Raw genomic sequence first — 15,552 nt, forward strand, 5'->3', positions numbered from 1 at the left:
TTCGGTGGGGTTATGAAATTATTTGAATTATCAATATTTTACCAATTAATGAAAATATACATTATATTACTTTTTGGTTTTCTTATCTGTAGTAAGTAGTGATTCACACATTAGATTTCAGGATTTTTTTAAATTTCTTTTAAATGAATGCGTGCATTTTAATGAACCAGCTTTAAGGGGAAAAACGATTCCATTAATGTTCCGATTATGTAAATGTAAATACCGGATGACCGAATAAAAGAACGGGCGGGCGTGTGTGGCCCGCTGACCATATGTTGCTTAAAGCTTTGTCAGGGCTCCGTACCAGAAGGTGGCGCTATTGCACACTATACGGTATTTGCTAACCTTCAATCTAACTAGATTTAGAAGAAAATCACAACAAGGACCGGAAAACGCATGACGTTGTAAAAGAGGGCGATCGTGTATTTATTCTTTTCACCCAATTTCTCAATGAATATGGAGATTTACAATCCAATGGCTGAACACCGATGGACAACAAAACGGGGATGCTAATTGAGTTTGCCTGTCCTCAATTGTTAGCTTGTTCCCGGGGTTAGCATGTCGCTGTCGAGCCTCTGTTTATCCTTCACAGCACGAGTGGAGCGTTCAACATTTATTTGACCAAGTCATGTATTCTGCACCTCGGCAAGAGAATGTATCGCCAAGGTAAAGTTACCAACTTGAATGATAACCATTATGACGCGTTCTGTTTATGGAAGACGCGAAAACACACTGCGGTGTTGTATTATTCTGCTTTTTATTTCTCCATGTTTATGTTGACTGACTCAACACATATGCTTTGAATGCAAATTATGTGGCATAGTCGTAAATACTGTATCATGCATAGCTACCTGACATGTTTGGGCAAAATGTTTTATAAACCTATGTTGTTGCAAAAAAAAAAAGAACTTCTCAACAAAGCCAGGCAGTTTTAGTCAGAACTCAGCCCTGATACTTTGATATATATATATATATATATATATATATATATATATATATATATATATATATATATATTTATATATATATATTTATATTTATATATTTATATTTATATATATATATATATTTATATTTATATATATATATATATATATATATTTATATATATATATATTTATATTTATATTACCAGCTTCTGTATTGTATGGGGAGGTTTTACATGTGTTTTACATTGCACGATAGATAATAATGAAATAATAAAAAAATAAATTAATAAAGAGACAATAGCTAGCACACAATCGGTTGCATTGACAAGTCCACCAACTTGAAACGATACAGAACCTTCAAACCATTAAACGATATACAGCAATAATCCCTGCAATTCAGCAAATATTTATTTGGAATCTACATCCTCTAGATTTGAATGTTTTTATTCTTGATGGTGGTGTCCTGTTCTTAACTGATAAACTTTCTCTGCTCCTTTTACTTTTCTCAGAGGGACTGGGGTCTTCTACCAGGCCTTGCCTGCCATTGGTGCCGACGGAAGAAATATCATGACACTGATTCCTGTTCAGATGGTCAATGGGAAATATGTCGAAAGTCAAATCATCAAACCTAAAACACGGGAAAATGTTGTATCGGCAACTGTTCCATTAGCAGGAAAGACAGCTGTGATGTCATTAGCCACGGAACAAACTGCGGGCAATCAGGTTTCCCTTGTGAATGCCTTGCCTTCTCGACTTGGTGTTGGGGGTCAAGCACTGGAACTTGGTATTTCATTAAATACACATCCACTCAGAGCTCCCAAAAGTCAGGTGCGAACAGTTTCAGTTTCAGAAGTGCGCTCAGGTTTTAAGAAACAGCTTTTGATGTCATCAACAAACTCCTTTTCAAGTTTAGACTCAACCAGCGTGGCTACTGTATCATCTACGACGACTGTCTGTCAAAGCAATGTTTCTTCATACGTTTCAGAACTTGACAAGTCTTGTTCAATATCACCTATGACTTCACTTTCACTGCAATCACCCAAATCTCACTTGAAATTAATTCCAAAGGTTTCCCAGATGCCCAATAGCCCAATGAAGTGGGTGATTGAAGAAGTCAACTCGAATGAGTCTGCTGTTGACCTTCCACATTCTCCTTCTCTTCCATCAAAAACTTTTCAAACTTTGGATGGAAGCAGCAAGTTTGGAGTGCTTGAAAACTTGCCACCTGGCTCTCTGTCCGGCTTGATCACAAGTGAAACACATCATCACAGAGACTTAGTCATGTGCGATGGAAGGGTGTTTTTCGCAGCCAAAAAGGATGCACTTTCTTCACCAGCGGAGAGCGAGGAAAAAAGTTGCCAGATAACAACCTCAGCAGTACCATCATCCTCATCGTCACGCTTGTCAAATTCAAGGATTATCGCTCCTAAAATGCCAAATGAAGTGATTGACCTTTGCACTGACGATAATCCGGTTGACTTGACTCAAACACTGCAAACGGACTCTTCTTTGGATGAAGATAATGTCATATTTGTATCATATATACCGCCAAAATTTGAAGAGGTGCCAATACAAAGTCCGGTAGAACAAACCCTGGAGAATGGAACAAACACAAGGACATTGGACCACGAGACTGGACATAAGACGACAGCCCTCAATTGCTCGGGTGCTGCCCAGGTTCAACTGGCATGTGAAAGCTGGGATGAAGGCGCCATTGCTAGAAGCCAGGAACTCAATCAGAGCATGATGGTAAGCACGGGTGCAATAGATGACTGTGAGCAATCAATATAACGCCCATAAACTATTGGTACAAAATTGCCGCAAATTATCCACCCATACACATCCGCAAATTCACAAATGTACATGCGATTTTCAGGTGTTTTTTTTTTATTTATATTATTTTTTTTTTAGTGCTGTTTGTGCAATTATCATGATTAATCATTCATAAAACGTGTGAATTATCCAATGCATGTTTGTGGTTCAGTAGGCGCACATTTATTTTTGCCATAAAACGCCGCACCGTTTCAAGCTATTCACTCACACAGGTCTCAGATTTTCACACGTGTAAAGGCCATCCCGCCCCCGTCCACTAGAAGGCAGTGTTGTCTCCATTGAGAGGGAACGAGCCATCTTCCATTTCTTTTCTTTTTTTTTAATTGGAAATTGAACAGTGGAAAATTGACCTTTATGTGATCTTCTACTATGTCCTCTTTTAACACGAGTCGGGAAACAAAATGCGACCGTAATTTGTTTCCCTTGAACTTGTTTTACCATATATCAGAATCCGAATCCCCTTTATTGTCATTGTACTCACTGTACAATGAGATCGGAGAGCTGACCTCTGTAGTGCAAATATAACAAATGTAATTGAATCAAATATATCATTTAAATTAATTAAATAATTAAATAAATAAATATGTTGCCATTCTACAAGGTAAAGGTAGTTATGTGCAAGAGTTCAGCATGGAGATGGCTCTCGGGAAGAAACGGGTTTTCAGTCTTAACATGAAAGACCTGCCACTGCTGCTGGGCCTACCTCCTTTTCTTTTCATGTTGGTACAGCAGTGGACAAAGAGCATTTGTGATGGAATATGTGACAAAGATGACATTTTATGATTATTTTTTGTTTTTTTGCAGTGTTCCTCACATCCTCCACCAGTTTGCATATCATCTGATCACCTTCTACGGCAAATGTTTGGGGTTACATCTGATGTGAGAATTTGCCTGCAGAGAATTAATCTAGGATCATCTGGTCTCGGACTCAATGAGGCTGCAAAAAAGGGGCCCAAAGAGGACATTCAGGAAACCACAAACCTATTGAGTGAGACGGAAATTTTTATGCAGTACCGTTTCAATCCACTAGAGCCTGTGCGGAGCAGTACTCCAGTTGATATCAAAAGAGCAGGAGAAATTGTTGCTTCAAGTCCCCATGCAGGTAACGTTTCAGTGAAGTGTTGTCTTTTGAACCTGAAACAAAATGCTAAGAAAACAAAATGCCCTTCTGCTAGAATTTCTCATAAGACAATATTCTGTGATCTGAACACAGGGCTAATGGTTGGCTACGTGGAGCCAATCGATGACGACCTCCCCAACTCGGATGAAAATGACACTCCGAACTCCCAGGACTCGGCTCCCGAGAGCCTGAATAATGCTCGTTCCAACACAAGTAGGATGGGAAGGGCAAGGAAACGCACCATGTGTCCATGTTGTGTCCCTGGTACCCTGGGCCTAGCCGTGAAGACCGGCACCAGGGTTGAAGAGTCACAAAGGTTAACATGGACAAGAGACCACTCGAGTAAACGGAGTAGACGTTAGCATAAGGTCGAATGAAATAAGTAAATATCCAACTTTAGTGGGACCAACCTGATTGCATGGACTCACAGCAACCAGCCACTTATGTGTGTGTGTGTGGTAAACATAAGAATTTTTGAATGAGTTAGTTTGGCTGTAGCATTTGACTGTAGTTAAGAGTCTAATTTACGCAAACACTCCAAGAATGTCTTTTGATGCTCATCAAAATGCTGCTGCAGTTGCTGAATGGTGCTAAATTAAGCAGGCACGTCTGCCTCACGCTCCAGGTGTGCGGGGTTCGGTTCCAGCTCCAGCCATCTGAGGAGAGATGATGGATGACCTAAGATGAGGACTAATCGCCCAAATAGTGGACCACAATATAAATATTTCCGTTATTTTGTTTTATTTAATCCCTTCTAACATAGTGCTTGATTTTCTCCCCATTTTTCCATTAATTTCAGATGGACTTTATTATGCAGCTACTCAAAATGTGTCCAGCCTTCCATGTTCTGATCCGCTTGTAATAAATATTTGCACCATGTTCTATTTTTATAAAATTATGACCACGTTTATTTAACACTACAATGAGAAAATTGTGACAACTTGTTTCTATATATGAAGACGATGTTATAACGCTGATGTTTTGTTATTGTTTAGCATTAACATGCATTGGCTTGACTTATTTAGATATGAAGGAAATTCGAAAGAAATAGACTTGTTTTCGGCAAGTATATTTGCGTTTTTGCAAAGGAAAGTTTTATGAGGTGAAAAATTGTGTACGAAGGCCATAAGTCGAGAATTTTTTATTCTATCTGAGAAGTTTCAACGAATTGCCCATTAATTCCGGGGGTTCTCCCCTTTTTCATAGATATCAAGAGCACCTTGGATTTTTGTCAAGGACAAATGACATCTAAATATGATTTAAACTCCTCATTGATCAAGGGAATACTATTCACTTTCTTTTTCATTCTATTTGGTTTCATAGAATTAATCAGTTTAATTTCACTCTTGGTAGATGGGCAGACAGTCCAGATCCCTCGCTGAGTATACACAAGCAATTAAAGTCGATGACATGTCCTCTTTAACTCTCCTCTGTGTCCTTAGGAAAAAATGAGCACCCTAGACAGTGTGGAGTTATACGTCCCAGCAGAGGCAAAGGTGGTAAGAATATCGATTTGGCGTTTACCATACGCAGCGGTCAGAGCAATCGTTCTCCCCATGATGGAACCTAATAACTCCAACACGCTTGCAGAGTCCCCACAAGGCATACACATTTTTCCAGTAGTACTGCAAAGCAAAGACATTCCCAAAGAGCGTATCGCCTCCCTGCTCAAAGCGGAGTTTCAGCTTGAAAATGTGCTTTGTCTCCTCCAACTTGGATGCTTACAATGTGCCGAGGGACATAATACCAGGGTGGGTCAAACAGTGAGACCCTTCAAACCCCCCTCTTGTTTCAGGACGCAGATTCTCACGCCAGTGAGTATTTTATCATTGTTTACTGTGAAGGTATTTATCTAACAATGAAGAAGGTCAGACAAAGTCAACAGATGACACCTCAACAGCCTCAGGAGACGGTAAGGACATGCATCACGTTTCATATTTCCTGATTGTTCCGTAGTTGTTATGGCTGGCCGGCCATTTGTTTGCATGATAGCAGGGAGGCCTTTTATTTAGGGAACAATATTACTAATGGTGTTCATTTAAGTCAGGGGGGGGGGGGCAAACTTTTTGATTGGCGGGCCGCAATGGGTTCTAAAATTTGACAGAGGGGCCGGACCAGGAGGAGATGGATGGAGTGTTTTGGTAACCTCACCTCAGTGGAGAAAAAAATAAATAATTTTAAATGAAATTATGCCTTTGAAAAACCACAGTATTTAGAAAATAAAACATTAACAAGGTTTATTCATTTAATTTTTTTTCAAGTTTGGCGGGCCAGATTAAAACGTTTAACGGGCCGCATGTGGCCCCCGGGCCGTAGTTTGCCCACGCCTGATTTAAGGAAAGGCGTACCTTTTACATTGAATTAAGGCCAAATACTGTGTGTCCATCTCTCTATTTTCTATCAATTCTCTTGTTCATAACATCCCGTGTCTTTCTGGCAGTAGGAAGACGAAGTGTGACAGCTGGACTCAAGGAGAGACTTTGGAATTGAAATGTTTCATCCACGCTGGAATTGAATGAAGCAAAAAGATTGCCTAAATATAGTTGAAATTGACTGAGGATGCTCTCATCGTGGGACACACCACTGAATGTAAGATCCTTTCAATTCATATTTATATTATATATATATTGCATATTTATTTATTTCAGTGTATATTGAACATTATTCTGATTGTTTACTCAGATATGCTAATCGCGCTTCCGCCGTGCTACTTTTGGCTTAGTGCTTCATGACAGTGTATCACAAAGAGTCAGACGAATTTTTTCTGTATAATAGGGTTGTGCCATCCGCAGACCATGACAATACGTTCTTGTATTTTTGGCCAACCCTATGTCTGATACGAACCTATAAATGTCTAGGGGAGGTGGGACTTCAGCTGAGACCTGATAAGCATAACATTTTGAAGGCTTCAATGTGCAAGCTCAGGGCTTGGAAACAGATGAAGTACCGAAATAATCCACACGGTGGTGAATGTTACTTACAAAGCACTTAAACCTGAAAGTAAAAAAATAAATAAATAAATAAATTCTTAAAGTGCCTATGTCAAACGTCCATCCTTTTCATCTGTGGAGTCTGGAAGGGGGTTGACCCTATCTACAGGACTGGGATAGCGGGTGATAACGTTTGATGGGGCGGAACGGGTGAACTTAATGTTTGTGCTGTAAAACATAAACAATGATGATGCTCTGTTACACTTTTCAGTGGTCATTTCTTTGTTTTGAAACTGCTTACTTGATTTTTTGGGTGCCATATTGCACTCCTCCTTCTAAAATATCACCAAGTGCGTCTCTGAGATCTTAATTGTAGCATCGTTTATGGAAATGACAGACATCAGAACTTCATATGAATAATTCCCTATGATGCTACTAGGTGGCGTATTGCAATAATTATAATATTTTCATGGGTAAGATGTTTGAGATTCTTTGTTCTTAATGTCATTAATGATTTCAATATGCCTTTTAAGCAAATAATCAACATTTACTGTAATCATTTCAATTTATTTGCTAAAAGGCAGCGAAAAAAATGTTTATACACTTACATACTGGATCCGTATGTTACTACAAGACATAATAAACCTCATAAATCTTTCATTTGGTACCTTACTTCATTTTGGTCTTTTTTTTTTTTTTTAATGGCAGATGCTGTAATTGGTGAAAAATGTAATACTTTTCACATCGTTTCAATGGCTTCCAAAAGTATATGTTGATCACCATCATGATTTGAGTCAAGCAGAATTTTTGAGCGCACATTGGCTCTTACTGCTTTTGTCATTAGATAAAAATGCATTTGGTCAAATCTAAGTAACATTCTAGTGCAGATATCATGCTGCTAAGAACGTAAACAATCAAATAACCATCAGAGATGAGAAGCAAGAAAGACAATACAATATAAACTTGCCCTTTTCTCCAAATTGACAAAATCACATTGCATCTTCTTTTAATTTCATTTTATTTAATGATATGTTTTCCTTTTTGGGCTTTGCCATGCTGATAGGGCCTGTCACTCACTGTCTAGAGTTGTTTTTCTTTTTGAAAGTCGTGTAATGGTTTGAGTGATTAATTTATTATGACCCCAGAAGTTTACTGTGTGTTTCCCCACATAGAAAAAGACCTTATGAACTTTTACTACCATTGACGGCTAAAGACGTCAAAGAACCCTTGTTTTTTTTTTGTTTTGTTTTTTACTCAGCTCGTAGTAAATGAGTTAATAGCAAAATACAGATAACATGAAATTGTTTGCCACTTGAAAAACAGAAACATAACTTTAGATATCTGAGCTGATAAAATGTTTATTGTGACATTTGCCGAGTTGTATCAAGTCACTGACAAGCGAATGGTTCATTGACGTGATTGGATTTTGAAGAAATTATACTTTACCAAAATATAAAGTCACCGTTACAGCTTGTTCCACTTTGCAAATTCACTAGCCCCTAGACCAGGTGTGGGCGAACTACGGCCCTGGGGCCACATCTGGCCCGTTAACCGTTTTAATCCGGCCCTCCGAACTTGAAAAAAAATTAAATGAATAAACATGGTTAATGTTTTATTTTCTAAATACTCTGGCGTGTCAAAGACAAATATATTTTGTTGTAATGCTTTTGTTCACTTTCATTTAAAATCAAATGCATTTTTTACCAAAACACTCCATCCATTTGCTCCTGGTCGGGCCCCTCACTCAAATTTTAGAACCCATTGTGGCCCGCCAATCAAGAAGTTTGCCCACCCCTGCTCTACAGGATAAACAATACAGAAAGTGGGTGGCAGGACTACAGTGGATGACGTCCGTCGACAACTGATTAAAGAGCAGAAAGATAACAGGTGAGAGGGGGGGGGGGGGGCTGCCAAAGGGTTTTCCGCGACATTGAAGAGCTACAGGAATACACATTCCAAATGCTACAGTTTGTTTGGCATAAAAATAACAGCACATCACCTAAACAAGACCATACCCAAGGTGAAGGTCAGAATCGCCGTTTGAGGTTTTAGTCAAGGTGATAATTATTGTTGTGGAACGTCGACAGTCCAACATCCCCCAAACTGTGCAATCCGTAGACCAAAATCACACAAAACCGATTTTAGTAACAACTCCAATCTTGATGTCACTGGTCTCACAAAACCATTTGAACAAAAGCTCGTTAACTTTTTCTATCCTCTGTATCACGCTACGACAAATGATTGTAAGGAACATTTTAGAACAAGTTCCGTCCCCGTTACAGAATGTTGAATCATCTGATAGGAGAATCAGATGAGATTTGAAAACAAATTGACGAAGGAGTGGAGGGAGGTCATCTCTTGCTGCTGCAGACCTTCCTCCTCTCTTGCAGTCGGACTATAATACTGAAGGTGCGCAAAAGTCGCACTGCACAAGCAGGATGAACTCCTCACGTTGTCCTTTAGGGAGAACACTGCCATTGAAGGTAAGAGTTTTTCTTTGTTTGTGAACTACAAACGGCAATGACTAAACAGTATTTTGTAGTTGTCGGTAGTGGTGGACAATATTTAATTTTTGGTGCAGTTTCAACTTGGAATCTTAAGTGATAGTTGCGTCAAGAAATGAAGTCTGTTCATACTCAAAGTTTTCATGTAACTTTCTTGAATAAGTCTCGATTATTCATACTCATGCAAAAGTCTCTGTTTGTGAAAACAATTCAGCGGTCATTTAAGTTGACAAACTTCTTGAGTAACATTGATTGTTAAGATCACCACTGCACGTTTTCTCACTGGCACTTTACATATGCGCATATAATCTTGATAATATGCTACCGTACGTGTGTAGGATAACTCCGGTTCCATTGTGTTTTGATTTGTGGCGTTTTTACGTTGAAAAAAAATATTAAAAACTACCATTACTCTTTGAGATGCTGTTTAAAGTTCCCCAAAAAAAAATATATTTTTATTTCAACACATGTTCCTGTTGTCCTCAGGTGTTGTGCTTGTTCTGTTCGGTCATGTGCCTGATCAGCGGGCCTCTGCGCTCAGAGGCCGCCAAGCTTCGCTGTGGCTCGGAACTCCTCAATGACCTCCTGTTCGTGTGTGGTGACCGTGGACTCTACTTAGGTACGGCCGTCTTCATATTGTGCGTTGCACTGCTGTGGACTTTTTGGAAATGATGTCAAGAGTTTTAATAGTTATGATCCAATGTGTTTATCATTTATATATTTGTAAAAAAAATAAATAAATAATCATTTGGCCTATTTTTGATGCACAAAATGTTGTGCGTACATATTTCCTACATTTTTGAGACACTGAGTTGTAAATTTGAAAGAAATCTCTAGCGTCACCTTAGCACCCCCCCACCACCACAACACACACACACACACACATTGTTTTCATGATTGCGATTCTAAAGATCACACCATCCTCACACATTCACAGTTGTGCTGAAGCTTATTAGTGGTATAATTGTCATGTTAGAGCATTCTTTGCTTCTTTACAGCAAGTGACAAGGCACAAATTGTTTTTAGTGTTGGTGTGTTGGGTTTTCACAATCGTCCCGCAAGGTTCATATGAGGACTTATTAATTGCATGATGGCACACTGAAAGTCACCCACGCGCCCTTTCACCTGATTACCTTTCTCCTGTTCTGACCGAGGCCGCTGTCTCCTTCTGGTATCAAAGTGGTGGCAATACTTGAAAATGGGAGCATACCCACCAGTACACTGTGCCACATTGTGTGATAGCATTATTGTTGCAGCACTTGCTATCTGAGCGCAGCTTTGTTTTCATAGAAAGGTACGAGGTGGGAGGGGGAGAACAGTGCTGGCTCACACTAACGCTGCGTGGATGGCAAGAACGTGACTCTGGAGCCTTTTTTTTTTTTTTAAATAGGATCATGTTTAGATTTTGGTTGCGTGTTGACTATTTAATTAAGGATCAGTTTTGCATGTTATTGCTAATTACTTTAGGATGCTAATTTTTGCTTGGCATTTCATAATATTGATCGAGATAGACTTTAAAACCAGATCCTAATGGACTGTGTTTGTCCCATGGCAGGTAAAGGCACATGGTCTGGCTACGGTTCTCGGCCCCGAGGCAGGGGGATCGTGGACAAATGCTGCCGGTCAAATGGCTGCGACCTGCACCATCTGGAGATGTACTGCGCTAAAGCAAAACCGCAACAGCAGACTACAGCAGGGCCAAGTACAAGCATGGAAACCCTCACCACCAAACAAACGGACGTGGTAAGAACCGCATTTACTGGATGTAAAAACATGCTTCTTGTTTAGGAAGTGAAGATTCATATAACGGCACGTCTACCTCACAGTTCCGTCTCTTGCCCCATCGGTTAATTATAATGGATTTGAGCTCAAGTGACATAGAAAATGAAACAAGTGTTTGGTCTTCCTTGACGCAAAACTATGTTTTCATCCAACTGTCAAGTGAGGCATATCAAACATGATGATAATAATAAAATTCAACTTTACTTTGTGCCGTTCTTTAATTCAATTTAATTTTTTATTGGTGAGTTTTCATTCATTGTGCATGAATGTCAATTTCACCACTCACGAGTATCGTTGCTGTTCCCTGACATAAACGACAGACAACGTAGATAAATTTGAATTCAAAATGTTTGAAATATGCAGCAATTCCATGATGTGACTTTCAGGCTCATTGTCGTGGAATGTTATACAAATTAAAAGCAGTTTGCAAATGTTTTATTTGGATTGAACAAACATAGTCAGCCGTGAATGTCTACACAAATCTGACAACATTGACTGTTGAGAGGAAATTGAGAAATTCCAACGGTGTGGACGGTTTTTAATTAAACAAGGTCTCTAATGAGTAATCAATTCGCAAAAAATTATCAATTCATTTGCTAATTGATTGCTAGCTGTCTCGTAATCGTTGCACCTCTAAAGTTACTTTTACGGTGAGCTACTATTGTGCATTTTTTCTCTTTCCTGGTCTTCAATTAGAATGTTGGTACATCTCCTATATCTGATTCACATTTTGACATTGTGAATCACTTACAAGCTAAGCACATTTCTTAAAGAGCTTCATTGAAAAGCAACATTGTAGTACCAAAGCGGGTAAAGATGATTATTGTTTACACTCACTGATCAAAAGCCTGCTACTAAATAGACGAGCAAAACCCATCTTAATGACATCTGTATGTTGAAATGTTCATGTTGATGTAAAATAATCATTTACCAGATAAGCGCATAATACTGGTAATGAACCATAACAAGTCAGTGCCAACCCATCAAATCAGTTCAGGTCAAACAAAGGACCAAGGTCATCTGATGCCGAGAAGCCGCATGCTCACCAAGTCCTTGAAACGCTTTGTTTTTGCTTATCGTTGTCTTGCAGGCCTATCAGTTCCAAGCAGTATTTCAGAAAAGACTTCTACAGCACCTGGGGCCGCCCGACAGTCCAAAGAGAGAGGCTTATAGGAACAAAATGAAGCCGTCACCACAAAGGAGGACAAACCGACAGCACACGACAAGGGAGACCCCCTCGGTGGCCACTTCGAGGACAACCTTGTAACTGGCTGGCATCTACCAATGGTGTTCTGTCTGTCACCATTTGAGTGAGTGAGTCTATCTCATGGACCCTCCTTGTAGGACTGGCCTGACTCTCACCAGCAAGTCATGTAACTTTATTGTACTTTGGGAAAATGCTGCTCTTTTGTTTTATGTTGTACATACTTCAGTTACGATGCCGTAAATCACATGGGTGACGTACCTTTAAACACATTAAAGGTGCCTAGTAAGTGTCCAGGCTCAGGTTGCTGATCAAAGAAATTCTGCTAATTGTAGTTGGAAACTTTCCATCGGAATTAACAACAATTTGGAGGAATTGAAGGGAATTCGTGGAGGGATCTAAAAAAATGAGATTGGGTTTTGATAGGGAGCTTAAATATTTGAAAGGGAAGCTCAGTTTTTACGTAATGCCGCCTAAACAAGATCTGAACCAATTACTCCGGTCCGAAAGGCTTTACACTGCCTCCCAATTAGCTGTAGAATACATTTTAAAATTCTCCTACTGGTCTATACGTGGCGTCACGGTGGCCTCACAGAGCAGAGATCGTAGGATCGATTCCGGCTCCGGCCTTCCTGTGTGGACTTTGCATATTCTCCCCGTGCCTGCATGGGTTTCCTCCCAAATTCCCAAAACATGCATGGCAGGTCGATTGGACACTCTAAATTGTGAGCGCGGATGGTTGTTCGTCTCTGTGTGCCCTGCGATTGGCTGGCAACGAGTTCAGGGTGTCCCCCGCCTACTGCCCGAAGAAGATAGCCGGGATAGGCTCCAAATCTTAATGTCCAAATGTTGTCAGCGCACGTTCTCTTAGTAATTTTAAAAAGCTACTTTTGTTCTGTCTTTTAATGTCTTTAGCTGCTTGTTTAACGCTTTTAGGTGTTGTCCATTTGGTTGTGTGAAGCACATTGAGTTGCCTTGTGTGTGAAATATGCTATTTAAATAAAACTCCCTCCTCCTAAAACAACCAGCTTTAAAATGTTACAGTGGTACTTTGACTTTTGAGTGACATAATTTGCCAGTTCTGCCCCCTCCCCTCCCCACACTGATTTCCAGTGAATTAACATAATTCCCATGGAATGTTTCCAATTCCAGAATTGCCCATTTTAAATTCCCATGGAAATTTAGACACTTATAAGAAATCTACCATAAATGTTCTCTCTGCATCCTTTACTGGCTGTGGAGACCCACATGAATTTTCTACGCAAACTTTGCCACCTGCCACATTTTAGTGGCTCCTTTCTGGATCATTGGTTTAGTTTGCACAAGTTTGCAAATGCTACTCTTTTCTTGTGAATATTCTCCAGCAACTCGTCTATTCCTATTACTTTCTTTTGCTTTGTATTTATGGCACATTTATAACATGTTTCATTTGTTTTTTTTATTATGTCATGCACTTTGATAACAATTCTATTTGTACGTTATCTCAAATGTTTTTTATCGTATTATATTGTGTATGGAGACCTTTTTTTTTTTCCTGTAGTTGGACCTTATCAAACATTGCATATCTGTGTTGTATATATTAAAAGAACTATTTATTTCTCTGAGACAATATATAGTATGACTATTGAGATTAAAAGATGTTGATGTTGGTTATGTATTGATCTAATTCATTTATCATGAAAAGAATGAATAACTGGATGAAAACAACATGAATGTGTGATTTGTTGCCTCGCAACTTCCAGCGTTACAAGTTATGCTTTTTACTTTGCCGGCAATTCATAATAATATGTTGTTTACAACAACTTGATCTTATGTTTTGCCTTCAAGTCTCGGTGACATGGAAAACAGCTGATGATTTTATAACCAGATTCAAGTTATCTAGTCCCTTCCTTTCGGTTCAGAAGGCCATCTCAGCAAAGAACCAAGTCGGGCTTGCATTGTTTACAAAGCAGCGATATTAGCAAAATTATAGAATTGCGATCCCCTTATCCGTATTTATTTCGTATAGAAATCACACCATATACGGTCCCCTTCAAAAGTATTGGAACGACAATGTCTATTCCTTGTTTTTGTAACTTTAATTGCATCAAGCCTGCGACTGAATAACTCCAACACACTGTCGCATTCTTCGTTTGAAATTCTTTCCCAGGCCTTCGCTTCCGCCTCATTCAGTTCTTGTTCATTTCTGGGGAGTCTCTCTTTGCTCCACTCTCTATTTATCCGAATGGTACTTTTAATGTTAATCGTCTTCCAGTGAGGTTGTCAGTAGCACCTGCGGACTTCAAATGAAAATTGTGTTGGTATTGAGTAATAAAAGTTAAGGAATGTTCCTCATATTCTGTTTTAGGGAGCATATTGTCCTGTGCAAGTAGCACAAACGGCAGTGGGGGAGAGGTAGAAAGAAACCATTTTTGTTGTTAAAATATTAAATTTCACCCATGTACTGCCACCGTTTTCTAGCATGTTAAAAAAGTACATAGAGTAAAAAAAAAATATGAATAACATTTTAGGGACTGTGCAAAAGATTCCAAGGCTGATGTAGATCAATTATTGAGTATTCCTTCAGTGCATTCCTTGGAGACATCTTGAGAGGCACCAAAAATCAAGCAGTCATCTATCTGCCTTTGCTTTCATGGTCACCACTTGTGTTCAATTTTTAATAATGTTCCTAAAATTGTAGCACTTGTAGTTTAACCCAAATGTCGTGCAAGTGTTTGTATCAGTCTTTGTTTTTGCATATTATATTGGAATTTTTTTTTTTTTTTTAATTTTAGTTGTTTTTTTTGTTTGTTTGTTTTTTTGTTTTGACGACTTGGTTCTGAGTGTTAGAACATCATGCAACAACATCTTTCCCGCAAAGTGCATGCTTTTACAGACATTTTACAGATATCTCAATAATGTCAATAAAAAGCATTCTGCTTCTGATATTTTCACCTCCTGTGACGTACAGTATACACAAATAACAGAAAGGCATGCCTCGTAAAATGAGCTTGTTCAGATTTTAATTTTGGATTAGAAAGCCTTGGCCTTCTGAGTCCACAACAAAGTAACAGATGTTCACTGTTGGTTTGATAAGACCATAAGGGAACTCTGTCTCCGGTGGGTTGCTTGCGTCACGTCGTTAGAGAATTACATTCAACTCTAAATGGCTCTTCCATTTAATTCTCATGTTCGACCAATTCAATAAATTTGTGATGATAAAAATCAACTGTAATGTATTTCAGATCAGCCGCTTTGTTGGCATCGAGAG

General features: G+C 39.1%; 2 protein-coding genes across 2 annotated transcripts; both read left to right on the forward strand.

The window, feature by feature from the left end:
- The first annotated feature begins 312 nt into the window (after window positions 1–312).
- lrif1 (ligand dependent nuclear receptor interacting factor 1) lies at window positions 313–4,761 on the forward strand. Its single transcript, XM_088289156.1, has 4 exons — window positions 313–666; window positions 1,439–2,678; window positions 3,567–3,864; window positions 3,976–4,761. Exons 1-4 carry the CDS (start codon window positions 629–631, stop codon window positions 4,242–4,244), a joined length of 1,845 nt encoding a protein of 614 aa, XP_088145282.1. The 5' UTR covers window positions 313–628; the 3' UTR covers window positions 4,245–4,761.
- Window positions 4,762–9,094: 4,333 nt separating this feature from the next.
- igf3 (insulin-like growth factor 3) lies at window positions 9,095–13,951 on the forward strand. Its single transcript, XM_088290823.1, has 4 exons — window positions 9,095–9,295; window positions 9,803–9,935; window positions 10,872–11,059; window positions 12,189–13,951. Exons 1-4 carry the CDS (start codon window positions 9,251–9,253, stop codon window positions 12,363–12,365), a joined length of 543 nt encoding a protein of 180 aa, XP_088146949.1. The 5' UTR covers window positions 9,095–9,250; the 3' UTR covers window positions 12,366–13,951.
- Window positions 13,952–15,552: the final 1,601 nt, after the last annotated feature.

The sequence above is a fragment of the Idiotropiscis lumnitzeri genome, chromosome 3 (genome assembly GCF_059441095.1).
Source record: "Idiotropiscis lumnitzeri isolate Australia: NSW breed Sydney's pygmy pipehorse chromosome 3, RoL_Ilum_1.0, whole genome shotgun sequence".
Classification (NCBI taxonomy): Eukaryota; Metazoa; Chordata; class Actinopteri; order Syngnathiformes; family Syngnathidae; genus Idiotropiscis; species Idiotropiscis lumnitzeri.

What these genes read in the sequence shown, in the direction of transcription:
- lrif1 (XM_088289156.1), top strand. Translation starts at nt 629, where the DNA reads ATGTATTCTGCACCTCGGCAAGAGAATGTATCGCCAAG. An exon ending in CAAGAGAATGTATCGCCAAG is followed by an intron (nt 667 to 1,438) that starts GTAAAGTTACCA and finishes TACTTTTCTCAG; the next exon opens with AGGGACTGGGGTCTTCTACC. An exon ending in TGCTTCAAGTCCCCATGCAG is followed by an intron (nt 3,865 to 3,975) that starts GTAACGTTTCAG and finishes ATCTGAACACAG; the next exon opens with GGCTAATGGTTGGCTACGTG.
- igf3 (XM_088290823.1), top strand. Translation starts at nt 9,251, where the DNA reads ATGAACTCCTCACGTTGTCCTTTAGGGAGAACACTGCCATTGAAG. An exon ending in TGACCGTGGACTCTACTTAG is followed by an intron (nt 9,936 to 10,871) that starts GTACGGCCGTCT and finishes GTCCCATGGCAG; the next exon opens with GTAAAGGCACATGGTCTGGC. An exon ending in CCACCAAACAAACGGACGTG is followed by an intron (nt 11,060 to 12,188) that starts GTAAGAACCGCA and finishes GTTGTCTTGCAG; the next exon opens with GCCTATCAGTTCCAAGCAGT.